We start from the raw sequence: 25,591 nt of genomic DNA on the forward strand, positions 1-25,591 counted from the left end.
TCTACATTGGTAAAATGTCTTCCCCTTGATTCAGTCTTGGAGAAATGGAGGTGGGTTAAAATCTGTCCTCACTGTCTGGGCAGAGAGAAACTTGCTGGTCGTGGGCATGTGGCTAGTCCCCCCTCCGTGTGTGGAAATGTCCTGGCAGCACCACTCATATTTACCCACTCTCCATGAACAAAATGCTACAGCATTTGAAAGCAAGACAGAGCATGCTGGGAAGGGGACGCTGCTGTAGGTGCAAGGAATGCACCAGGAGAGTTAGGATTCTTCCGCTTCACTTCCTGTGCCTCCATTTCAAAGACAAAAGGTGAAAGGCTCTCAGCCTGCGAGGGCCGAGATGGCCTTGTATCACTGCCTGCAAGACAGACCTTTTGATCATGTTTTTTCTTTATTTTTTAATAAAATGTTTCTTTCCAAGTATTTATAACTGAAAAAATAATTCAATGTAAGGATTCATTCTCTCCCCCGTTAACTCTTCACTCTTGTCCTTTTCCAGTTGAGTGTTCATGCTGGAGCCTATTGCCTCAGACTGTGCTGATCACCCCTTGTTGGTGCTGCATAGTGGAAGGGAGAGTACATGCTACTCAAATACATTATCAACAAGTAGTGGTTACAGCAGAAAGATTCAGGGTTACATTCAAGATAGAGGCGGAACATCAGGCTTTTGTTTTTCCCCGTGAGACGCAACAGGGTCTCTCAGGAAAATCTCCAAGAGTACAGAGAAGTGGATGATCCTGCGTCTCAGCAAGGACCTAGGGGTTCTAACAGGTTTCCTCCCGACCCTCCACTGAGAAGCACCACCAGCAAGGGGAACCCAGCTCTAGTATCGTTTCAGTACCAGCTACCGCACCCTAGGAAGAGGCCTAAGCTCCTCAGTAAAGTGAGGCTTCTATGCAGCAATAGCCCTCTGTGGATTTTGCAGTCCCCTAGTTTGGGTGGGGTGGGGGGGGAGCAGGGGGCAGTAACCTGGTTTACCCACCCTCTCCCCCACCCCACTTGGGGAACTGGTTTGATGCCACTATCTCATTGCACTTTGATAATTTGTTTTCTGCTTGATATTAACTCGTATTTAGGTTCTTATTTGTACAAAAACCAAAAAAAAATAGCCCATCCTCTGCTCCAGTGGGGCTGGGGATCACTGTGGTACACAAAAGCAGCCTCCAGAGCCATACTGACAGCCTGGTTTTCACACAATACTGGAGCAGTTTAGGTCAGGGTGGAAGCCCCTCCCGGTCCCAAGGGTTATAGGACATGGGTTTGTTCTGCCTCATACACAATTTCTTTAACCCCAGGAGCACTGAGTAAGTGATTTGGGTGGGTGCAGGTACACAGACACCTTGCTCAGACTCCCAAAGGTGAAGTGATATGTAGAGTTCTGGGCAGAACAGATGCAGCAGCCACGGTGGTGTAAGCCCCCTATGAAAAAACTGATTATTTTGTATCAGAGCAGGAGAAAGAGGCAGCCCAGCTAGTAAGCTAGGGCTAGGCCAGGCCATAAGAGAGAAGCCCGGTTCCAGCCTCTGATTCAGCAGTCCAGTCCTGTTCGGAGGGGGAGGAAGGGAACAAGGAACGTTATACCGCTGCTCTATAGCTGAGGACACATGGCTTCTCCAGCACACCAATGGAGGAGGGAAGGATGCAGAGCTTTGCACCATGGGAGACAGGCACAGCTGCAGCACTGACTTGTGTGCACACCAGCTGAACACAGAACAGTAGAAAAAAAGCAATCTCCTTCGACAGGCACGTGCAATAAGACAAGAACAGCTAAGCCATGGCCTGAATCCATCACCTCCCCACACCGAATTAAAATACCAGCTCTGCTCCCAGAACAAGCAGAAGGGGCTCCAGCAACGCAGACACACACACCCCACTGTGATTTGGGTACACCATACCCAGCAGCCACTTATGCCTTGACATAGGGTAGGAGGGTGGACGCACCTCCACCCCACTTTTCCTCAAGAGAGGTATATACACGTACAAAGCTTCTTCCTTAGCTACAGAGCTTCTTCCTTAGCTACTAATGAATGGCAGGTACCAAGAGGCAAGAAAGCAGCATGACCCCAACCACCCACCCTGAGGCATGTCTCTCCCCCGGTACAACGGGGACAGTCTCCAGGCACGGAGATACACTGACATGATATTTAGCTAATAGGGGCAGCATATGCAAAGGGAATTGAAATCTCAAGGGAATGGCTTACCCCAGCCCGTCTCTGTCCTACCATCACACAAGTTGGGGGAGGGGAATTCACTTTCTCCTATTAAATTTTGTTTCAAAGCCAGTACCTCCAGCCTTGTGCCCCTGAAGGCAGCACCACCAGCCAGCTTCGCCACAGGAGTCCTGTTGGCCATGCTGCCTTCTGCCCACAGCCATGCACAGCAGACCCTCCCCGCGCCCCACAGGACCAGCACCTGTCTAGGGCAGAAGAGGGGAGGACCCAAACAGCATGGCTGGGCCACTTTTCACACAAGGTAAATAACCATCACTGACCAGCGACAGAACAAGCTTAGAAGGGGACTAGGACTAGTAAGAAGTGTAAAGGCTTTAAAGCAGCTCCCTCCAAACTCAGCCATAATTACCAAAGCCACTTGGGGTTGAGGCAGCCATTTCTAGGTCACATAAACTAAGCTAAAAGCCCCACCCTGCTGCAGCATAGGGCGCTCACAGGGGTAGGTCAAAAAGGGGTGGGTGGGAGGGAGACTGGTGGTTAAATGTCTAGTAAGAAAATTGATTCCCCCTCCCCCCACTTTTACTCCTCTGGGACTGGGGAGAACGTGGCACGGCCCAGCAGAGAACGTCCTGCCATCGCATCTGCCTGAGCATAGCTTCCACACCTCTCCTGCCTCCCGGGGAGGGGCCTGTGCCAGAGCCCTGCCATGCAAGGAAACATCTGCCACTGCTGCAGAGCAACGTCAGCATGAGGCTTGCCCACTCCCCTTCATTTCTGTGACGCTCTGCATCAGCTCTTTCTCCAACCCTTCCCCTGGGCAGCAGGAAAGTCTCCTGGTCCCTGCAGAGGCTCATGGCATGGGCGAGAGGTGAAAAGTTGTTCAGCTGAAGCCAGGAAACAAATCTCTCACCTGAAAATAGTGTCACCCTATGTTGCTTGTCTCTAATAGCCCACAGCACAGGAGGCTGCCTCACGCACTGAGGAGACATCAATAGCTGCCTGGCCCCTGGCTCCAGCCCCCAACAGTTCTTCTCCAGCACCCAGCATCTTCTGGCCCTCAGCAGCCATTAGGCCCAGACAGCCCAGCTGTGCCTAGCGAGCCACAGGTGTAGCAGGGCTTGAGCAGGCTGGTGCTAATGACCTGCCAGCAGGGAGCTTGGGCTGCAGGCTGAGTAGGAACCCCAGGGGGCAGAATGAGCAAAGGGCCTGATGCAGCCTGTGTGCTGGGATTCTCGGCCCACCCCAGCTCTGCAGGAGCCTGGGGCCCCAATAGAAAGAGCAGGATTTTAGCACCATAATGCAGTTTGGGCCAGTCTCCTTTTGTGCAGTATGAAGCCAGCAGCAGGCTTAGCCTTTCCTGTGCTGCAGCCATGACGATTCTACCTGCAGCAGGGGGCACACCTACCCCTCCTCCCACCCAACACTCCATGCAGGATCAGCAGCTTGCAAAAGCCCCACATACAAAGCTGAAGCACGACCCTACGGGATTCTAGGCAGGTACCTGCTCTACTGCGACTAACCACCTCCGAGCTGGGAAATGGAGGCCCTGTTGTCTCCATGCAGCTGCGTGGCAGGAAGTTCATGAGCCCCTTTGACTGGCTCTCAGCAGAGCCTGAGTTTTGCACCGCAGGGCCCTGCCCACTCCTGTGGCAACAGTTACTCCACTTCGCTCATGGCCTTGGCCCTGAGCAGGATGGGAGGGCTGGGTTTTCACTCATGATCCCCTTCTCCCCGTTCTGGTTTCTCATCCTGGGTTGTGTGAAGGGTTAAGACAGGGCCCCTAACACGCAACCACCTGACCTGCTTGAGGGAGGGTATTTCTTTGGGCACTAGCAGCTGTGGAGCTCCCCAGAGCGAAGGGTGCGCTGCCTGGTCATTCCCCGTTTACCTCTCCCCCTCCAGCCACACGACAGATCCTAACCTAACCCATCCCTTGTACTGCCGCTGGTGGAAGGTGGCTTATTGCTTGAGCGTCCCTTTGGCCTGAAGCCTCTCCTATAACTGAGAGCGGCGTGACAGCTCTGGTCTGCCGGAGGAGTGGGGCTATGGCTAACTCAGTGCTCCCCCTTCCTTAAACAGCCGCTGGGAAGAACAGCTGAGCTGCTGCCTAACACGAGGTGTCCCCGTCAGTGACCGTTCACCCTCAGCCCTCCCAGAACAGCATGAACCCCCTTTGGTTCCCAATTGCTTTTAGGTTGCCCCATGCCCCTCCCCTCTCCTGGCTCCCAGGTGAGCTGTTCCCAGTTGAGCCAAAGGAGCAGGGGAGGCCCCCCTGCCCTGCAGTGTGTTATTTCAGCTTTAGAGCAGGGGTATAGGCAGGGAACCAACCAGATTCAAACGCCTGCAGCCCCTGTCTCCTGACAGCTATGGTTACTGCTCTGGTCTGACCTGCTGATTGTAGCCCCCGTGAGCACAATGACCCACCAACAGCTGTGCCAGCCCTTGCCAATGGTACAAGTTTCACTAGAGGAGGTCACGACTGGGGGAAGAGTTTACATGCAAGGGGCTCATTTTTGGTTGATTGGCCTCCTCCCGCCCCATGCCTGTGCCCCCCCCCCTTCCCTTCAGTCTCCATTCAGAGAGCTACAAGCAAGAATCCCAGTGCAGCTGCAGATCATGTCCATCAAGGAAGTCTGTGGAGAAGAGGCTGGGGACTGCAGTGCTTAGGGGAGCAAGGCTCATGACAGGGCCCCCCGAAAGCTCCAGCCAATCCATGCTGTCCAAGTTACCCTCAGCTAGGTCCAGGACTAGTCCCCCAGTAGGCTCATGGGCAAAGTGCAATTCTGAGGTGTCCATGGGTGAAGGCGGGTGGTCCAGAATGGCTGAGCTGCTCAGCATCTCGCTATGGAGGTCATCTATCAGGGACAAGGGCTCAGGGCCATCGTGGCCTGCGGGCAGAAGCGGGAGGCCAGTGCTGCTCTCCAGGAAGTCCTCCAGCCGGCCTGCTATGACAGGATTAATGCAGCTGGTGTGGCCAAAGGACATGTGCAGGGGAAGCTCAGAGGAATGGTGGCTGTTGGGCGGTGAGGCGCATGCTGGAGACACCGATGTCTCCTTCCCAGCTGGAGATGGCTGCTCCTTGAAATCAGCTGAAATCTCTGTAAAGAAAGAACACAGAATCCCAGTGTGATGAAAGGCTCCAGGTAGTGGAGGTCAGATCCCTGAGCTAAAGCATCATCAATCCTGACACCGTGGGCCATACGCTGATCACCAACCTCTCCCAGCTACACAGTAGGCTGGCTTAGGGGAGTTTTAAACCTGCCTTACAGGAAACCATCATGGGCCAGGGCCATGTGAGGGAGGCCAACCCAGAGCAACCACAGGTCTGATGCAACGCAGCAGCTACAGGAGTTTTATGATACATTATACCAGTGCTTGACAAGTCTGTTTCATAGTGCCACACCATACCCTGCTTATGCTAAGGGCAGCACCAAATGAAGAATAAGCAAGGGCCAGGGGATACGTACACTAGTGGCGAGACCGATCTCACTAACCCTGTTCCCTGTTGGGGAGCCAAAGGGTGGGAGTCACACTAGCACATGAGCTCAGTGCTACACAAACCACAGACAAACCCAGAGGTGACCAGCCAGCAACCTCACTGATTCTCTCCTCACCTCCACTCTCTATGAGGATGTCAAACAGGTCGTCCATCTGTTGGCTCGAACAGCCATTCTCCTGGGAAGAGAGTGTGATAAATTAGACCCACACTTACAAGACACACAGTAACCAATCTGCTGGCCTAGTTCTTCTCCTTCCCCTTCCCGCACTGACCTGGTAGGATGGTGCCTATAGCAGGATGGAACCAAGGACCTCTGTCACCCCAAGGTGTTACTGGAAGAAGGGTGTTTAGAGCAGTGTGGGGTCCTACAGCCCCACCATGCCCCTGTATTAAGGGTATGTCTACACTGCAGCTGGGAGGGGTAATTTCCAGCTTGGGCAGACGTGCTCTTACTAGCTGTGATCAAGTTAGTGTGCTAAAAGTATCGGTGGGGCCACAATTGCATAGGCAGCAGGATCTTGGATGGGATTGTCCCTGGCAGTTAACCGAATCCCTCGCAGCCACACTAGCATGTGTATCTCTACCCGAGCTCAGAATTACACCTCCATCCGCAGTGTAGACACACCCTAAGCAGGAGGTAAGCTTATCTCAGTCTCAACAGGTGTATGGACCAGAGAGTGAAATGGAAGGTGACTCCATTCCCACTGAAACTCCACCAAGGGAATTCATCTTGACTCCTTGTGTGCAGCTCAAGGTCAGTTAGAAAAGGCCCCGTGTGTTTCAGTCTCTCCATTTCCTAGGCACCTGCCCCTGAATTCAGGGAGCAACATGGGTGTTGGATTTGCAGAGGGCAGCCAACCCACATGCTCCCCAAGACATTCCTCGTGGAAGCACAAGGAAGTGGCTGCTCTTACCTCATGGGGCTTTGGCTGTTGCTTCATGGCCTCTTCATAGCCTGGTGGTTCTTTCATCGGCACCGAGGAGCCAGAGAGAGGAGGTGAAGGGGTCCCAAAAAGGGACGAGTGCTGCTGTTGCTGCTGCTCAAGGTCCATTTGGGATGGTGAAGTGGCAGCAGGAGAACCTGGCTGTGAGGACGACTGTTTAGAATGAAGGAGAATGGAGTGAGTAGGTAGAAAGCCCATTTCATCTCCCACATCATGGCTGCTCCCACATATCCTGGAGAGACCATTCCTTCTGTCTCCGCTAACGCTGGCAGAAACCACACTGCTTCTGCTCTTCTCTCAGTATCTCTGCTCCTTCTTGCACTGTGTGTGTAGGACATCCCCCGTCCAGATCACAAATGAAAAGCCTCTGCTGGAGCACGCCCATGCCACAAACCACTACAGGGCTGCACTGGGGTGAGGAGGAGCTCATCTGTTTGGGTGGATGGATTCCCCCAGCACTTCACAGAGACACAGGAGGACTATCCCCACAATATCAATGTAATCTGTGTGCGACTGCCTAGAACCGTTATTTTATCCTTTCCTCTCCATAATGAGTCTGCTTTGGAAACACAAAACTATTCACAAAACACGGGCTGTGGAGAAGCCCGCAGGCTCAGATAGTGTCAGATTGCACAAACTTAGCAGAGGGGGAGGGGACAGACCTCAGAAGAGAGCTCTCCAAAGGAAACCCAAGGTATTACAGGAAGTGGTGTTGGTGACTCAGCATTGAACCAGTGCTCCAGAGATGTGCTAAAAATACTGTGTTAAGGCCTTAGACTTTACTATGATCATTAAAGAGCCATTCCACAGTTTATGTTAAAGTAGGAATAATGGTCCAAGTACCCTGGAGGAACTCCGGCTCAGATAGTTATACATGCTGCCTCCCTAAACCTCTCTGGGAGTTTCATCTGGGAAGGTATTTTTCACTTTCCTTCACGGTAACACTGTGGGCAGCAATGCTGGTGCAGAGAAGTGATCCCTATATATCCAGCCTCCAAAGTCCCTTACGAGTCTGCTCTCTCAAAGTGAGAGGGCCTGAAACCTGGCACTGTGACATGGACTCCATGGGATATGCAGGGAAGCTACCTTTTTCGGCAAACTGGGTTGGCTGGCTTTACTAGGAGCACCAGTTTTCAGAGATCCTTTGTGGAAGCCGTTGAGGAAAAAGGGCTGCAGGTTTGGAGGCGCTGAGAAAGACAAAATTGTGTGGGGCAGCTGCCCAGTGACCACCTGCAGACCCGGCTTCTGAGCCTGCAGGGAGACAAAAAGATTAAGAGAGCTACAAACCCCTGCATGGCATGTGAGCTAAGATCAATCACAGCTTCTGGCTGGCCTAAGGAATTTAACTCTTCAATGGAGAAAGGTGCCTTTGGTTAAAAAACATTCACCTCTGTATTAAAGGCCTTATCAAACCCATGCACTGACCCTCTTCAAAGATGGTCCCACAGCACATGGGTAAGAGCAACAGAACAAAAAGTTTGATCACATCACTCAGACAAGGCCACTGCCTCCCCATTCATTTCAGGATCCAGTTCAAAAGTTACCCTCCTAATCCTTAAATCCCTTCATAGACTTGCTCTAACCTAACTGATGCACTAGGGAACACACTGAATTATCACCTGATCTAGAAGGGAGAAGATGCAGACCAGGAACTCCTGCGAGGTCACTGAGAAGGGTTATAACCTCCTCAGACCTTGTTTCTTTATAGCATTACATCTTTGACAGCCAGACGCAATCCGTAACCAAAGGAAGTTTGGGTGGGGGGCGAGGAGGGCATCTCAACACAGATAATCAGGACCTAGGTTTTCACATGACACCTACTACTCCAGAAGGAGATTTCTCAGAGTTCACACCCCACCCTAGGGTGGAGAGAAGCCCTGCCAACCCCAGTGCAGTAAGTGCCTTTTGATTTCAGTGGGACTCCTCAAAGGGTGAGGAACTACAATATGAACAAAGAGGACACAATCCTGCCCTTTATTTGTTTACAATCACTTTGTAAGGACACTTTCACACAGTACTAGGTTGTTCAACTGCCTTGTGATTAAGGGCACATCTACACAGCAAAGAAAAATCTGCAGCTGGCCTTAAGGTGACCAGACAGCAAGTGTGAAAAATCGGGACAGAGGGTGGGGGTGGGGGTAATGGGAGTCTATATAAGAAAAAGCCCGAAATATCGGGACTGTCCCTATAAAATTGGGATCTCTGGTCACCCTAGCCGGCCTGAAGCCGGCCTGCAGCTTGAGCCCCGCGGGCCTGAGTTGGCTGGCACAGGCCAGCCCAGGTTTTTCTTTGCTGTGTAGACATACTCTAAGGGCCAGAGCTAATACACTGTTAGGGATTCTCAACTATTCTTCATGCCATGAATCCCATGTTCAACCTCCTCAGATGCATCCCAGGATCCTTTGCCCCAGTTCCTACAGCTCTTCTGTAGGAGTCACCATGGGAAATTGGCTCAAAGGTGTATGGCACGTCTGACACCCCGAGGAGGCCTGGTTATAAGTGGCTGAGCAAAGCTGCTTCGGCAGAAGGCTGGAGATATGAAATGGGAGCATTGTGCAATCCCCATTCATTCCCCTCCATGCTGCTGGCAGCTCCCAGGCCAAGAACCAATGCACTATGCAACTGCAACCTGTGATGGGGAAGGAAACTGCAGTGCAGTGGGGGGGTCTCCCTCTGTAGTGATGGTCTCAGAACTAATTTGTCCAAGTGCTCCCTTTCCCCTCTGCGACTCAGCCAAACACCAGGCAAAGGGAAAACAAGGAAGGAATGCAAGCATGTGGTCAGCTACCTTCCTGACGGGCTGGTTCAGTAGCCTGGGAGGCTGCTGCTGCGAGTTGCTTGCAGGTAGCTGACACTGTGGTTGGCTGGATATTTTAGTGGGTGACGACTGCACTCTCTGAGAAGAAAAAGATGAATGAAAACAAAGCTATTCACTGTACTATTTGAGGGGGTTGTGGAGGCTGAAGAGAGAAACAGGGTTTAGTTTTCCTGAAGCTAAAATGAAGTTAAATGTATTTCCCAACTCTTACATCTTTAGAAAATTCATTTGTTAGTTTCTCCCAGCAAGAAAACTGGAACACTGCCTACTATTAGGTACACAGGAATTGCCAGGCCGAATCAGGACCCTGTCTCTGAGAGTGACCATTACTAGCAGCTTCTGAGGAAGTGCAAGAAACGCTACAGTAATCAGTTATGGGAAGAACTATTCCTATTTCTTCCTAACCCCAAATAGTTAGAGATTGGCTTATGCCCTGAAGCTTGAGGGTTTCTGTCCCTGACTAGACTTCTGGAGTTGGTGTTCAAGGTACTTTTGTTAAATGCTGACTTGTCTCCCACCAAAATCAAAGGGAAAAATTATTTGGGCTGGGCTCGTCTCTATCCTCGTCAATGAAAGGCCTTGCTTTCTGTCAGCTCCACTACAGAGTGGCACATGGAAGAACAAAACAAAAGATCATTTAACAAGACACACACTCCTGTTCCCAGGGCTCTGATTTCAGCATTCAAACCTCAATTAGACAAGGTCATCTACTGGAAAACTCGAGCTACGATCTCTTTTCTCTCCACAGTGACGAGTGGTGGAATTCCCCCTGCCTTTTACTATAGCGTAGCAAAAACCTGTATGCAGTGTTGTAGCTGCGTTGGTCCCAGGATATTAGAAAAACAAGGTGGGGGAGGTAATATCTTTTATTGGACCAACTTCTGTTGGTGAGAGACACAAGCTTTTGAGTTTACACAGAATTCTTCTCCTGGGGACCTGAAGAGGACCTCCGTGTAAGCTTGAAAGCTCCTCTCTCTAACCAAGAGAAGTTGGTCCAATAAAAGATATTACTTCCCCCACCTTGTCTCTATAGTAAAGACTTGTTCTTTCACACCTTTTTGGACCAGGAATCAGCATGCCACATCAGACCATTGGTCTGCCTAGCCCAGTGTCCTACCTGTAACTGTAACCAGAACCTGATGATTTGGGGAAGGCTAAGAAACCTCTAATGTACCTAATTAATTATGCAACACTGTACATGAGGTTTGTGTGCCTGGAATTCCCTCCCATCCCCTGGCACTGATCTGTTTTTGCCCTGAAGCAGAAGACTGGATTACGCTCATCTTGGTTTCCATAGCTACAAATTTTACAGCCAGTCATAAGATCATCCAGCCATTTTAATTTGTAAAATTAATTTCCAAATTCTGATGTCACTCTGTGGTAAAATGAGCCCCCCATAATAATGACCAGGGACTTGTAGAGCAGGACTAGACTGCCTAGCGTGGGAGGGACAGTGCAAGCCTACCTGCAGTGGTGTGCAGCTATTCCCCTGTGGTGAGAGGCCCCGCCTCTCAGCATTCTGATTGGTCACTGTAAGGACAATGTGGGTCCCTGTGGAATCTGTGATGAGGGTAGGGGGAGGGGCCCCCTTGATGAGGTCACTCAGGGGACCCCCTTGCTGACCAAGGAAGAGCTGCGGGGTGTGGGACTGGCATGGTGGCTCTGTTTCTGCTGTCGGCACCTCCTGCTTCACTATCACTGCTTTCTTTGGCACTGAGCTTGGATCTGAAGTGTCCATTTGGCTAGCGGTGGACACAGGGTTGAACTGATCCGTTTGGCCATCAGGCGGCCCTGCAGACTGGCAACTTGGGAAACCATTTTCACTCTTAATTTGGGTGCCAAAAGCCACTGGACTAGAGGCAGGGACTACTCCTCCCACTCCGGTTTCCATGGCTAGTAGTGGCTGCTGAGACCGTTTCTCCTGTTCTAGCTGCAGCCTCAGCATCTCCACTAGCTGCTGCTTCTGTTTCAGCATTCGGGTGAGTTCCTCAATCTGCCTGTCCTTCTCCTGCAACATCTGATCTTTATCCTGGACCTCCATATCCTTGCTGCTGCTGCTGCTGCACCGCTCCAACCTGGATGCTGGATTTAGGCTGCAGGAGGTAGCCTTAGAGCTCTCTTCCTTCATCAGGAACTGCACTGGAGATGCCTGCAGGGTGAGCTGGGTCAGAGGCGAAGTCACCGTCTCTCCAAAGGTATCTCCAGTGGCAGAGTTCTCGTCCCCAGTACTCATCTGTGAACGCTCTGAGGGGGTGGGCGAAACAGGTGGTGTTGAGCCTGTGCTCCCAAACTTCATCATGCCATTGCTGGTGACAGTGGCCACAACTACCTCTGCTGGTGCAATGCCAGCAGTGACCAGGGCCGGCCCAGTGCTCAGCCTAGCAGCTGGGAAGGCTACCACCACCTCAGCAGCTTTTGGGAGGATGGCTGTTGCACTGGGCTTGGGAGTGCTGGCTGTTTGGCTGCCATTCTGCTCCTGGTAAGCTCTGAGCCGCTCAATCAGGTCCGTCTTGGTGCCAGAGACAGGCAGCGCCCTCATCTTCAATTCTTGCTTCAGCTCTGCCACCTAAGAAGGAGAAAACTGTGTTACAACTAAAAGAAAACCCACCGCAACCGGACCTACCTTTATCACATAGGTGAGTCATGAGACAAGGGACTGAACTGACAGCCCGGCAGGCTCGGGGTCCTTTATTCTCACACCCCAGGTACAGCAGCAATGCCAGCTGCCACTACATACTGCCCTCCCAGTGTACCTCAGCCCGGCTCCGGAGTGACCACCACGTTCAGTCCTTGCCTTCTCAGCTGACAATGCCAATAAGGGGCCAATTAGTTTTAGTGCTGATGGCGGCATGAACATTTACCTTCATTTCATCTAGGTTGGTGGGGAGAGGGCCCGGTTTGCCCACTGTGGCATTACTGTTTTGTCGCATCAGCCCACTAGAATTGGAGGACACAGAAGATGCGCTGCTGACGGTAGTAGAGAGACTACGCATGGCAGGGGCAGTGGTGCCACTCTGCTGCTCTCCTGGAGGCCTGCAGGAAGAAAAACTGTGGATATCAGAATCAAGGTGGAAGGGATCCTCATAGCCCAACAGCTGTGCTGAGAAGCCCAACAAGGACATTTGCAGCACTGTGTGCCTGTGGAAGCACCTAGGGCATCAGCACTCCTAGTGTTAAAGCATGCCAGTAAATACCTTCTGACTGTATCGAGATACTCCACTCTGGCCACTGAAAAACCAACTAACTTCAGCTGCTCTTGCCTGACAGATTCACCCAGCACAGACCACTTCTTGAGGGTGACAGTAACTTGACAGGATTTACAACTCCTATGCCTCACACCTTCAGAGCTCAATGTGCTTGGGATCTGATGAACTTACTAAGGGAGCGAGTCCCTCACGAGGGGTGGGGAGAGGCAGGAGAGGATCACGGGCAGTGCAGTAAGTCCCATCCTTTGGCAGGGCGGATAGGATGGTCTGGTAGCTAGTGCAGCTCATGGAGACCGTGATTAGGTTATGGGAGGGCAGGGGGTTCCATACGGATGAGTAGTGTTGTGGGACCCGTACTTTGGTGGGGCTGGCAGGATGGTCTGATAGTTGTAGTGCTGCTGCTGCTGCTGGTTGAGGATCTGGAGCTGCAAGAAGAGCTGTTGCTGCTGCAGTATTTTGGCATAGGATGAGTCCATGGGGGGAGCCCCTTTGTCCTGCTTTTGGTCCGGGGGGATGTACTGGTGGTATTTAAGCTTCTTGACTTTCGGCTTCAATTCCTTGGCTTTTTTACTGCGCTGAGACTTCTCGCTGGCAGACTTGGGCTGGCTTTGCTATTCAATGAGAGAGGGAGGGGAGGAAGAAAATAAAAATAGATGTAGCAGATGCACTGGGATAGCATTAACATCTAACCAAAACCTGCAGGCAAACCAGGCTTTTTACTTCAAAATTCTCTCCAGATTTGACTCCAGGGCCTTTCCACATTCTTAAAGCAGAGATAATAGTACACACTCAGCAGCTCGGCTAGCTCCAGGACCTTACACAGCACCAGAACAAGGGTACAGAGACAAGAACACAAGAAGGATTACCACAGCGCAACAGACCATTGAACAATTAGCCCAGACTCCTTCTCCCTGACCATGGTCAATGTTAGATGCTTCAGAGGAAAATTTTTATATCTAGGACCCTTGGCAACTGCACTGTAATATGTTTGGAAGGGGGGCGACACCTTCCTGACCTAATCCCTGACTCAATGAGCTCCTCTCTAACTGAAGAAGATCTAGACATTGATCCATCTCAAGCCCGGGGAATGTCCTATAAGTAGAAACCAGGGGGAGACAGTGAATGATGCAAGATGTTCTTCCAGCACCTCAGCATCTCTTAATCTAACACTCCCACTCTCTACCATCCCCAGAGCAGCCACATTAACGTCTATAAAAATGGAGTGACATCTCCCACCCCCCATACCTTAATAAGCGTTGGTGGGGGCTTGGCGGCAGGAATAGTGGCTCTGTTGGCGAAGCTAGGAGGCAGCAGAGGTGGTGGTGGAAGAGGAGGGAGTGGCTGTTCAGGTAGGAAAGGTGTTTCATTGGAGTCTGCATTGATTTGTAACTGGGACACAACCTGCAAGGGAAGAAAGAGCATCACTCAGACACAGACACACAGCTAAATGTTTTCTCTCCATTGTTACAATGTTGCCCTCATTTCAGAAAGCAGGGGGCTGTAGGAGCATTCCACTAAAGTTGCTATGCACAGGTTACCAACCATTAAATGGCCACCTGGCTTCTTAATTCACTCCCTGAGATCCTCTGGTCCAGCTTGGGGAGAAGCACGCTTCAGTGGGATCAAAGCATCCTAGAACAAGGAAGGAATCAAAGCCCAATTCTAACTCTATGCCCCTCCTCCTTTTGCCTCCCAGGAACAGTCACATACACTTAATACACACGGCAGTACCAAACAACCATTCCCACTACCAATCCCCAACAGGGCACAACTAGGTGCCCTCTCCTATCGCTTCTAGGGAATCACTGGAGGCCCATTCCCACTGCAGCTACCCACAGGGGCACCTGACACATGGCTTTGCTGGTACACCTCTACCTTGATATAACACTGTCCTTGGGAGCCAAAAAATCTTACCGCGTTATAGGTGAAACCGTGTTATACTGAACTTGCTTTGATCCCCCGGAGCACTGCTTTCTATTCGTGTTCTATCAGGTGGCGTTATATCGAGGTAGCAGTGTACCACTTTGAACCTAGACATCTCATGTGACTTCAGTGATATCTCACTGATGTATTACTGAGGAACAAATCAGCCGCCTAGCAGTGACACCTTGTAGATGTCTCTATGGCTCATCCCTCATTCCGGGATCCAGGCATTTGCACTGCCCCAATCTAATAAGGGTTCTGAGGTCCCAGAGAGCAGCAAGAGTCAACACTCAGCCTTGTTACCTGAGCTGTTGATGACACAGTGGTGCTGGGAAGCGGCTCACCAATCCGGGCGTCCATTGGTGATGGTACAGACCCCTGGGATTCATGGCTGGCTGGCTGCTCTGGGGACAGGGCATCACTGCTGTCCTCGTCAAAAGAGGAATTGTCTGCAACCTTTGGGTAGTTCACCTGCCCAACTGAAAACAAAAGGTAATTTCAAACACTGAATGTATAACAGTCACCATTGGCCAGCGGGGGGCGGGCTGGGCTGGCTGTGTTAGCTTAAATCCCAAACCCAAGAGATAAGAGGATAAAGCACAGACCTGAGCCTTTCCAGGGTGCTTCCATTCTCTCTGCAGAATCAATACTATTGGTCAACAGTATCAAATGCTACAGAGTAGTCTCGCAGGAGTATGGAAACACTTCCCTTGTCTATGGACTGGGTCATCCACTAGAACAACTGTTGTTGCTTCTACCATACCCTGAGGCCTAAAGGCTGACTGAGAAGGATCTGGGCAATGGCACCTGACAAGGGGCATTGGGAACTTGGTTTGGTGGCTTCTCAATTAGGAAGGTTAGGTGTTAGTTTGCATTGTCTAGTCTCAAGGAACGATTTCTTTAGTGTTGGCCAGCTGCATGCTATAGGATAGGATGGGGCGGGCAAACTTTTTAGCCTGAGGGTCGCATCGGGTTTCATAAATTGTATGGAGGGCCGGTTAGGGGAGGGGGGCCGTGGCCCGGCCTCCACCTCCTATCTGCCCCCACCCCCGGGACTCCTGCCCCATCCAACCCCCCCTGTTCCCTGATGGCCCCTCTGGGACCCCTGCCCCATCCAACCACCCTTTCTCCCTGTCCCCTGACTGCCCCCGGAACCCTTACCCCTGACTGCCCCCTGCCACCTCATCCAACCCCCTCTCCTTCCTGACTGCCCCCTAGGATCCCTGCCCCCATTCAACCCCGTTTCCCCCCCTCAACCACCATCCACACCCCCGCCCCTGACCAACCACCCCTGGGAAAGGAAGAAGGATCTTCCTCCTCAAAGGAGGTGTTGGCAGTTTCTGTTAGTTGGGATCCCAGATGTTCTCTACTCTCTTTTTCTAGACACAAAGGGCAAGGGTCAATCACAAGAGGTGGCCCTAACTGTTCCTTGGACTTCTGTCTGTACATATACGGCCCCCTCCAACAATAGTATCTGTGTGTCCCACAAACATTAATTTATCCCCACGACACCCCGTGAAGCAGGGAAGTATGATCACCCCCATTTTAAAGATGACCAGCTGAGGCACAGAGAAAATAAGTGATGTGTCCAAAGAGCCAGGAATTGAGCGCAGGTCTCTCAAGCCCCAGTTCAGTTTCTTAACCACAAGATAATTCTTCCTCTCTTCCTTGACAGTGAAGCCAGGCTCACTCCTACCACAGCCCTGCACCTCTCAGTGAAACGTATGCATCCTTGCTCACGAGCATGCCTCCATTAGTCTCTGAAGGAGGTAGCAATTCCTTCAGTGACTGCCCAGGCTTCAGCAGGGTGCGGCTATGTTTCATACAGCCTGCCCAATTAGGAGTGGGGTGATATTCCTCAGCATTCCTCTTCACCCCTGCCATGGCACTGGAATGATTTACATCTGTTACTATTTATTTTCAAAGGAGTTGAATCCTCTGAAGATTTTAAACCAACAGAAAGCTTTTGTTTTCACACACCTGCTCACTCATGTGCCCTGTCTCCCCTCCCTGATCTGACTCAGTCATTGGGTTCTCTCTGATGAAGGGTTAAATACATTTGTTATACAGATAGAGGGAATGCACAAGTTAGGAAACACAATCGCACAACAGTTCTTCAGTCCTGTGGTTTGGGGATCAATCTCATTTTATTCTGGGAGCCCAGCATTCCTTATAATCTAGAGTCTCTCCACTGCTATCCAGGCTGGGAAGGGAGCTTTGCTTTACAGAATCCTGCAACTGGAGAGGCTGAAGTTTTGGCATGGGAATGAAATCTCATGGTATTTTTCCCATAGGGCAAAAGGATGGGTTACCTGAGAGCCTCCCCAGAAATACATATCCCCTACCACACTTACCAATGATGGCTTCTTTCAGGCTGGACTCCACAGGAAGGATGTTCTTCTCCACCAGCTCCATGGGACCCGGCCTCTGGGCTATCTTCTCGTTGAGGTCGTCTGCCAGTCTGGCTCTCTTCAGCTTCAGCTGCTTGGCCTGCAGGGAGGGCTCAGCTGAGGTCTCTGGACAGAAAAGAAGTAAATAAGATGGGATCAATCCTGGGATGCCGAGTATGAGCATGCTGGCATTACTATGCTTCCATTCAGGAAGAAAAGAGCCTTGCTGTCTGACGCTGGATGGGAGATGCTCCCTCCACTCAAATCGGTGTCATTCAATTCACATTCATCTTTTCTTACTTGCCTTGTACCCTTCATATATGGAGTATGCTATTCCCTCCCTGACCCTGAAATTGGCCCCACACTCGCCAGCTGAACCTTTCATTGCCCCCAATCCTTTGGGCATTTTAAACCAATTCTTCTCTGGTCAGCAGAACAGTCAGCACGCAGCCCATTAATCCATCCTTCAGCCCCAACTAATGGTTGTGAACAGTTGGGGTTCACATGGCATCTCTCTCTGTAGACCAAATAAGCCATGTGAGAAGCAGATGAGTCCTTCCTAAACAGCCATAGAACTAAGGCAGCTTTAAACATAGCAGACCTGATTAGATGTTTTTCTGGACTCATTACTGGGGAGTCCTAGACAGGTTACCTGCAGCTCAGCCTCTGGACTGGCACAAAAAGCACATTTGAGAAGCTGGCTACAATAGGGGTTCCCCATTCCAGAAGATGGTTGCCAATTCTCACATCCTTGATCTCATATGCCTCCCTCCCCCAACGCATTCACCCACTCTGGAACTATGCAACTGGCATGATCATCTGCCCACTCCCAGCTGAATAAGGATTTGGGTGGGGGTAGACAGTAACTGTCTCAAGCTACTAACTGTCTGGAGGGAGTCAGTGCTTGTTGTAGATCATGCCACATTTGGCGTTTGTTCCTTCGACACGTGCCGTACCTTCCAGAATGTGCATTCTGACCAGCTCTGATCTCTCTGGCCGGGACCGGATCTTCCGTTTCAGATAGTCCTCTGTCTGCAGCAAAGACAGACAAGAATGCAGTGAAATCAAGTGATCAGATATAGCCTATGATAGGCCTGGGAAGCACTGGGTATTTGGCTTTTTAAAATCCATCTTTTGTTGTTACTGAGACGTGAACGAACTGCACATAGAAGGGGATATATTCCCATCAAGATCTTATAGTATTTAGAGTCTCAAACACAGGATCAGTTTATCTAAGGGACTGCCTGCTGCTCTTCATCCCATCCCTGAAAGTAAGAAGAGTAAGGATGCAGCTGCTGCCAGTCCCTCAACAGAATGGCAGGAAGCAGGAACTTCAAAGACCCAAACCCCTTTCTTTCCATACACAGCACTGCCAGACCAAGTCAGTGTCAGCCTTCAAGGTGAGAGACTCAAGACAATGGGTTTCTGTTTATGATGCTGAGCACTGGGTCAATTGTTTGCAGAGTAATGCACACAAAAGTAATGTTGGGATTTGGAAGCTGGGTCATGATTTGGGCACACAGCTGAATTGACAACAAATGGAGCAGTTAAACTGAAGACGCTGTCTAGTTCTCTGACCAGCTGGACCTAACTTCTGTGGCAAGCCCCACTACAAGCTCAGCATGCTTCCTACGCAGCACTCCCAGACAGCCCAGGGAAAGGGAGACTAGGGTCAGTGGGTACAGAACGATAAGTGCTGACCACAGGAATGGACCCATAGGAGGCCTTATAACAATTTTTTTTTCAAATATAAAAATGCACTCACCCACTGCCAAGACCCAAAAAGTAATTTAACAATTAATTTTTAGAAGAAACGGGAGGCAGAATCTACAGCCAGGGGGATGCTGCTCTCCAAGCAAAACAAATCTAAGACAGTGGTACTTGTTTCAGTCTTTTCAGAAAGTTTGTAGTGGTGTTGTCTGCAATGTTCCATCAGAGATGTCATTTCTCTAATTTTGTATTGCTTTTACTTTTGAAATAAAACTCAACCCAACTGTCAGAGTAGGCACCATTCCCCTGTGGGCTGCTCTGAAGAACACTCCCCAGAGGCCTTTTGGGGAACTGAAATAATCAAGAAACCCCACTGTACAAGCAGCTACAACATGAAGTGTGGTGCCTCTCTCTCACTCTTGGCTTCCTCTTTCTCAAGATCCACAGGTTTGTGATTTTTAGTCTCTAACCAAGACTATTTGGGATCTCCTCCATCAAGCTGCTGGTTTTAAAGGGAAGATCACCCAGGGTTTGGAAGCACTCCAGACTAACAAAAATGCAAACATTGCACAGAAGTAACATCCTTTGGCTCAAAGGAAGCAAAACATACTTAGGCTATTGCCATCCAAGGGTAGAAAATATGTCACAAAAATAGCTGCATCAGGTGTGCATGGGGTTATGAATACTGGTGATCTCCAGAAAGAAGAGTGTGGGGAAACCTGAAGCATTGCCCTCAACTCGCATTTACTCCTGGGGGAATTCTGCATCACTGCACATGTGCACAATTCATGTCCCCCCAGATTTCTTTGCTTCCCTGTCAGAAAGTCATTTTTCTGTGGGGAAGCAGACCTTCTGATGGGGAAGCAAAGGGAAGCCGCAAAAGTGGTCACGCATCCCTGCCCAGCAGCACAAGCACATCATTTTTCTATGATTCTATGATTTTGGGCAGCTGGTGGAGAGGTAAATCACTGCGGAGGGGACAGGGGAGAGGGCACAGTTGGGACGGCCCAGCTGGTGGCTCCTACTCTGCACCGGGCTCAGCTACTAGTCCCAGCTGAGCTGGGCTGGGCTGGGCGAAAATGGGACTTGCTCTTCCACTGCAAGATAGGGCTGGGGCAGACCCACACCCAGAAACCTCCCCTGGCTAAAGGAAGCTCCACACCACCCATCCCTGTTTTCTGCCCCCATTGCTCCTCAGCTGCAGGGGGTGGGGTCACTGGGAGCAGGTGCTCCCCTGTCCGCCCAACCCCTGTTCATCTGGACCCCCCTACCAAGCCTCACCCCCCTGCATCCAGAACCCTCCGCACTGAGCTCCCCACACTTGAAAACCCCCTCCTCCACACCTCACCCCTTGCATCTGGAGCCCCTGCACCCAGACCCCCTGCCAAGCCCCACTGCCTAGCACCTGGATCTCCACCCCTTCACCCACACCACCCCTTGCTGAGTCCCCTGCACTTGACCCTCCACCCCAATGAGCCCCACCCCCTGCATCAGGACCACCCTGATGAGCCCCCCACACCTGGACCTCCACCCCACTGAGCCCCAACCAGCTGCCCCCTGCCAAGCCCCAAGGACCTTCACCTGGACCTCTCTGCAGAGTTCCATTACCACTGCACCCAGAACCCCCCAATGAAGTCCTATGCATCCAGATCCCCCTGCACCCAGTCCCCCACTGAGCCGCCTGCTCCACACAGAATCCTCTCATCTCACACCTGGCTCCACCCACACTTAGATCCTGCAAGGCAGAGCCAGGGGAGGCCTGGTTCTTGCGCTGTGTCAGGACTGGATGAAGACTCACTGCCAAGTCCATGTTCTGGAGTGGGAGGAGCACCTGCAGAGTGATCTCCCACCTCCACGTAGCCTATGCTCCTACTGCCATGCCGGAGCCTCCACATTTATTTATTGACAAATGAAGTTTGTAGAATTTTAAAATATTGTGTGCAGAATTTTTAATTTTTTGGCGCAGAATCCTCTTACGAGTAATCTAGTCAGGATCAGGCAGAACGGGGGAGAAGTCACCACCTCATACAAAAATGCATAGATGTGGGTGCATGTGCGATATAGTGCTTCCAGAATGTGGCTGTAATCCTTTGCGGTCTCATTTAGAGACATGGGGTTTCCAGGGTAATAAAGAGAAAATACTGTCCCACTCCCAATTTCCCTTAAACTTGAAAGAGTAAACTCTCTTACCCTGGCACGCTCCAAGCTCCTTCTCTGTTCATGAAATGCAGCTGGACTTTTCAGAGCTGTGGGAGAACAACATTTATAGAATTAATTTAAATGGTGGAGCCCCCACCCTCTCCACTCCCATGTCACTTAGGGCTAACAAACTAAAGTTACAAGAAATGCTCACAGCAGCTGCCTTATGCCTATGTTCAACACACTGGACAAAATTCTCAGCAGGTATAAATCAACGCAGCTCTACCAACCTCAAAGGGCGTTATGTCAGTTTATACCAGCTGAAGATTTGACCCTTTTTGATTTTGCTAAAATTCATAGTGTGGGCTAGATGTTCACTTGGATTTGCCTCTGAACTACCACATGTAAACTTCATCTGTTCATCTGCTGGGGCATAGGAATGAGGGTCAAAAATCAGATATGGAGTTACAAAATAGCCTCAGCAAGCTTTCCCATGGTGGTAAAATACTCTGGACCCTGACTCCAGTGGTAGGTACCAGCATACCTGAAGAGGCATGTGAGAATGGAATGATGGGGAGGAGCCTCATGAATTGTAAAACCTCTCCATTGCCATTCAACATCACAGAAAGTCAGTTTCACCATCTGTAAAATGGGGATGGTACTGACCTCCTTTGTAAAGCGCTCTGGGATCAAGAGGAAAAGCACTATATATGAGCTACTATTAGGAGGTTTAAACTTCAAAGATGAATAACTCCAAAATGTTGTATCCAGGCCTTACCCATGCACTAGATTTCATTCAAGAATAGCGAATAAGACTAATTTTAATGTTTATAGGTTAAGTTGTTTGGGAGATATGGTTTAATAATGAAACATTAGAAAATTATTCAAAATGTGAAAATCTTTGCTTAAATTGAATGTACAAAGGAGTTACTCTCAATGTGTGTGGTGCACTAAGCTTTTGCACAGGGGAAGGAGGAGTGGATGAGGTCTGGTGAGTAAAGGTCAGAAGCTGAGGACGCCATGTCTATTGTGGAACGTGATGGAGTTACTTCAGATTTACATCAGTGTAACAGAAAGCACAATTTAGTCCATATACTGGGAATCTGAGGGGCAGTAGCCAATAACAGAAGAGATTTATACTGTAGTAGCCAGAGTAGAACAATTTGTACAATAACTGCAGTTATTGAGAAATAACCACAGTGAGTATAAAAATACCTGCACTCTGATGGGCTAATAATGCCTCTGAGCCAGGCTAATGGGATTTTCAAGCTATCCGGTTATTGAGAAATAACCAAAAGGCATTGTGCAAGCTGGCAAGGGGAGTGCAGGGAATGTGTATAGAATTGTGGCCCAATAACTGTACAAAATCTCTACATTCTGATTGGCTGGGACTATTAAATTTCAGGGTAATTTATGATAGTCATTGATGAACAGCAAGAGACCAAGGTTGTTGGGAAAAGTTATTTTCAAGCCCCAGAGAGGTGTTTGTAAAAGCAGCAAAGAGTCCTGTGGCACCTTATAGACTAACAGACGTTTTGGAGCATGAGCTTTCGTGGGTGAATATCCACTTCGTCAGATGCAAGAGAGGTGTTTGTGAACCCACACCCATCCCCCTTAAACACTAACCTTAACTTCTATTTTGTGCATGGCACATATGAATAAATAAGTGGGATAGCTCAGTGGTTTGAGCATTAGCCTACTAAACCCGGGGTGGTGAGTTCAATCCTTGAGGAGGCCACTTAGGGATCTGGGGCAAAAATCTGTCTGGGGATTAGTCCTGCTTTGAGCAGGGGGTTGGACTAGATGACCTCCTGAGGTCCCTTCCAACCCTGACAATCTGTGATTCTAGGTTAACATAGGTCTGTGTTTCTTCCCCCAACGTATAATGATACTGTGCATCAGGCAACCAACTGAAGAGCCATTTGGGAGAAGATGCCAAAGCAGGACTTATCCTGAGTTTTCAGTAGCACTCCATGACTAATACTTATGTTGTGTAGTAGCTCTGCCAACTTTCCTTTCTGCATAGTTCTGCCATCATACTGGAGGCAGCACGTCTCTGTGCATGTTGTGGGAGTTAAATGTAATTTTCTTGACATAGTTACAACCATCTTTATGATGCAACCTCTCTCAGTTTGGTTAGCTTCACTGTAGTTCAGGGAACATTCTGAATATAGACAAACCAAACAAGAGGGAAGAGACTTTCCTCATAAAACAAAACAAAACAAAAGTATGGCAGGATGGCTAAACAGTTACCCTAAAGGACAATTTTAATCTCTCGCAGGTATTCCTTTGGAAACAAACACTGGTTTGTAGTTTGCTCTATCCTGGCAGCGAGACAGACAACTTCATATTTGACCTCTGAAAATGTCAAGGGGGCACACATCCTTCCCTGCTTTCCCCAGTGCTCTATCAGGGGGCTCACATATCAGAAAACGGTGGCTGTTGTATAATCTTACTCCATCCAAAATTAACCAAACCCTGTACATTTTTCTTGGCCTTAAAACAACTGCATAACAAACAGCCTGGATCTGTGTAACAATTCTGCTAACTAGCCAGTGAGACGGCGAATGACCAAAGAGGAAGACGTTTTCCAGGTTAGAGCTATAAGATGCAGGCTAGCTGTTCAGGGATCCGGTTTATAGACATCAGTAAAACACTTATTTATTGGAACTGTTATCCTTCGAGCTGTGAGGAAGAGGTGTATTCCAGGTAGGTGTGTGCACGCCCAACGCACTCTGAGCCAGAGAACTTCGCCAAGTACATGTAGGGGCGCTCTTTTCATCTCATGGCCTTAGCCCCTCCCCTGATCATATAAGGGGGGCACTGCCCTGATCTCCGTCAGTTCCTTCACACCGAATGTCAGAAGCAAAGACTGATGCAGAGGTGATGGAGGGTGGGTTGTGAAATACACATCTGTATCACATCTCAAAGAACAACAGTTACAGTAAGTAACTGTTTTCTTCTTCTCATAGATGCAGTCATGTATTCCATGCAGGTGACTCACAAGCACTAACCATTGGAGGTAGGGCTCGGAGTCTATTTAAACACGGACTGCAGGATTGCCTTCCCAAAGTCTGCATCTGAGCAGAATGCAGTTGTAATGGCATAGTGGTTCGTAAATGTATGTACAGAGGACCTAGTGGCAGCCCTGCAAATGTCCAGAATGGGAATGTCACTTAGAAATGCAATCAATATTGCTTGGGCTCTCATAAAATGAGCTCACACCCTCGGGAGGTCGGGGGGAGGAGGCATAGTCTAAGCTACTTCGTATGCAGGAAGTTATCCACCTGGAGATCATCTGGAAAGACTGCTCAACCCTTCATTCAGTTTGTACATGACACAAACAGATGATGTGAGGAATGAAAGGGCTTAGTCCTATGTGGGTAGAAAGCTAGATGTCGCCTGACATCCAACATGTGAAAATTCTGCTTCTTGGGGGTTAAATGCTGTGTAGGGGAAAACACTGGTAGATATATGACTTGGTTCAAGTGAAATGTAGGAAAAAACTTAGGGTGCTGCTGCAGGGTCACTTTGTCTTTGGAAAACTTTGTGTAAGGAGGTTCTGCCATCAAGGCCTGCAATTCACATACTTCACTTGCAGATGATTTCACAGAAGGGAGAGAGAGGCTCAAACAGGGGCTCAAGACAGACCTAAGTGAAGCACAGTGTACTCACAGTGTTGGTCTGTCACAACAAACTGGAGAAAAACCTCCTGCGACTCAGGAGAATTGCAATATGGTAATAAGCATCCTGAAGGTCCAGGGCAGCAAACCAGTCACTGGGCTTTAAGGCAGGGAAGATAGTTGCTAGAGTGACCATCTGGAATCTCAAATATCTGACTGTTGAGATCACAGAGGTCGAGAATAGGTCTCACCCTCCCTCGGGTTTGGAAACAGGAAATACCGGGAGTAGAATCCATGACCCCGACAAAGTAGGAGAATCTCCTAAAACTAGTAAGGATTGAACCTACTTGAGAATCAGTATCTCATAAGACCGGTCCCTGAAGAGGGATGTGGTAGAGGGTTAGAGAGGAGGGATGGAGAGGGACTGTATAGCACAACCCAATCTGACGGTGTGTAGGACCCAGTTGTCCATGGCAGTTGAGTCCCAAACACTTCATAAACAAGCAAGCCTGTCCCCAAACAGGGTGGATGGGAATGGAAAGGTCACCACCGATACACAGAAGTCAAAATGGGTGCTTGCCAGATGCGGGGGATGGGGTAGAGGGGATTAGGCTGGCTGGGTGAACCCTGAATCAGAGGATCTCCTCTTATGGTATCTAAGACTCTTCCTTGGATAATCCCACTGCATCACAGGAAAGGACCACATTGCATCTATGCTCTTGTCAGTTGGTTGGTGACTAAAGCACTTCTCTGACTATCCCAACTTGTATGGATTTGGGACACACGACTGCAAGGAGCCAGTTAGGAGCATCTGGGAAGGCCTAATGATTGAGTCTCTCTCTAGCCATTAGGACTCCCTTTACAAGATTTACATTAGAAAAGTGAACTGGTACTAGCAGCACAGTTCCACAACTTGCCCTCTGGACTCATGTCCTTTCTGGCTGGTGAAGGCCAAGAGGGAAGACTTGATGTCACTGCTGGAAATGGTCAATGCCATCTTTAAGGAAAGCAGCTTATCAAACTCTCTTAAGGAAGCTGTTGTATAGCATTTGCTCAAGGAATCATCTCTTGAGGCTGACAACCTATTATCAAGAATCTAACCTTTTTGATTAAGCTTAAGAAGGTTGTGGTGAGAACTCTAGGAGTACCAGATGCTTCTGATTTCCTT

The 25,591-nt window shown here is 49.7% G+C and overlaps 1 protein-coding gene across 8 annotated transcripts in view; it reads right to left on the minus strand.

The window, feature by feature from the left end:
- Positions 1-2,004: 2,004 nt before the first annotated feature.
- The window catches only part of MRTFA (myocardin related transcription factor A), a 149,098-nt gene continuing 125,511 nt past the window's right edge, over positions 2,005-25,591 (minus strand). For all 8 annotated transcript variants that reach the window (XM_039489400.1, XM_039489391.1, XM_039489433.1 and 5 more), the window contains 13 exons: positions 20,852-20,907; positions 17,908-17,983; positions 16,916-17,077; positions 14,865-15,040; positions 13,884-14,039; positions 12,996-13,249; positions 12,294-12,465; positions 10,898-11,998; positions 9,403-9,510; positions 7,701-7,865; positions 6,585-6,767; positions 5,786-5,846; positions 2,005-5,269 (listed from right to left, as the gene is read on the minus strand). In XM_039489400.1, the coding sequence (XP_039345334.1) occupies positions 4,755-5,269; positions 5,786-5,846; positions 6,585-6,767; positions 7,701-7,865; positions 9,403-9,510; positions 10,898-11,998; positions 12,294-12,465; positions 12,996-13,249; positions 13,884-14,039; positions 14,865-15,040; positions 16,916-17,077; positions 17,908-17,983; positions 20,852-20,907 (3,185 nt within the window). In that variant the 3' untranslated portion in view covers positions 2,005-4,754. The remainder of the gene's footprint in view (positions 5,270-5,785; positions 5,847-6,584; positions 6,768-7,700; positions 7,866-9,402; positions 9,511-10,897; positions 11,999-12,293; positions 12,466-12,995; positions 13,250-13,883; positions 14,040-14,864; positions 15,041-16,915; positions 17,078-17,907; positions 17,984-20,851; positions 20,908-25,591) is intronic.

Source organism: Mauremys reevesii, linkage group 1 (genome assembly GCF_016161935.1).
Source record: "Mauremys reevesii isolate NIE-2019 linkage group 1, ASM1616193v1, whole genome shotgun sequence".
Taxonomy (NCBI): Eukaryota; Metazoa; Chordata; order Testudines; family Geoemydidae; genus Mauremys; species Mauremys reevesii.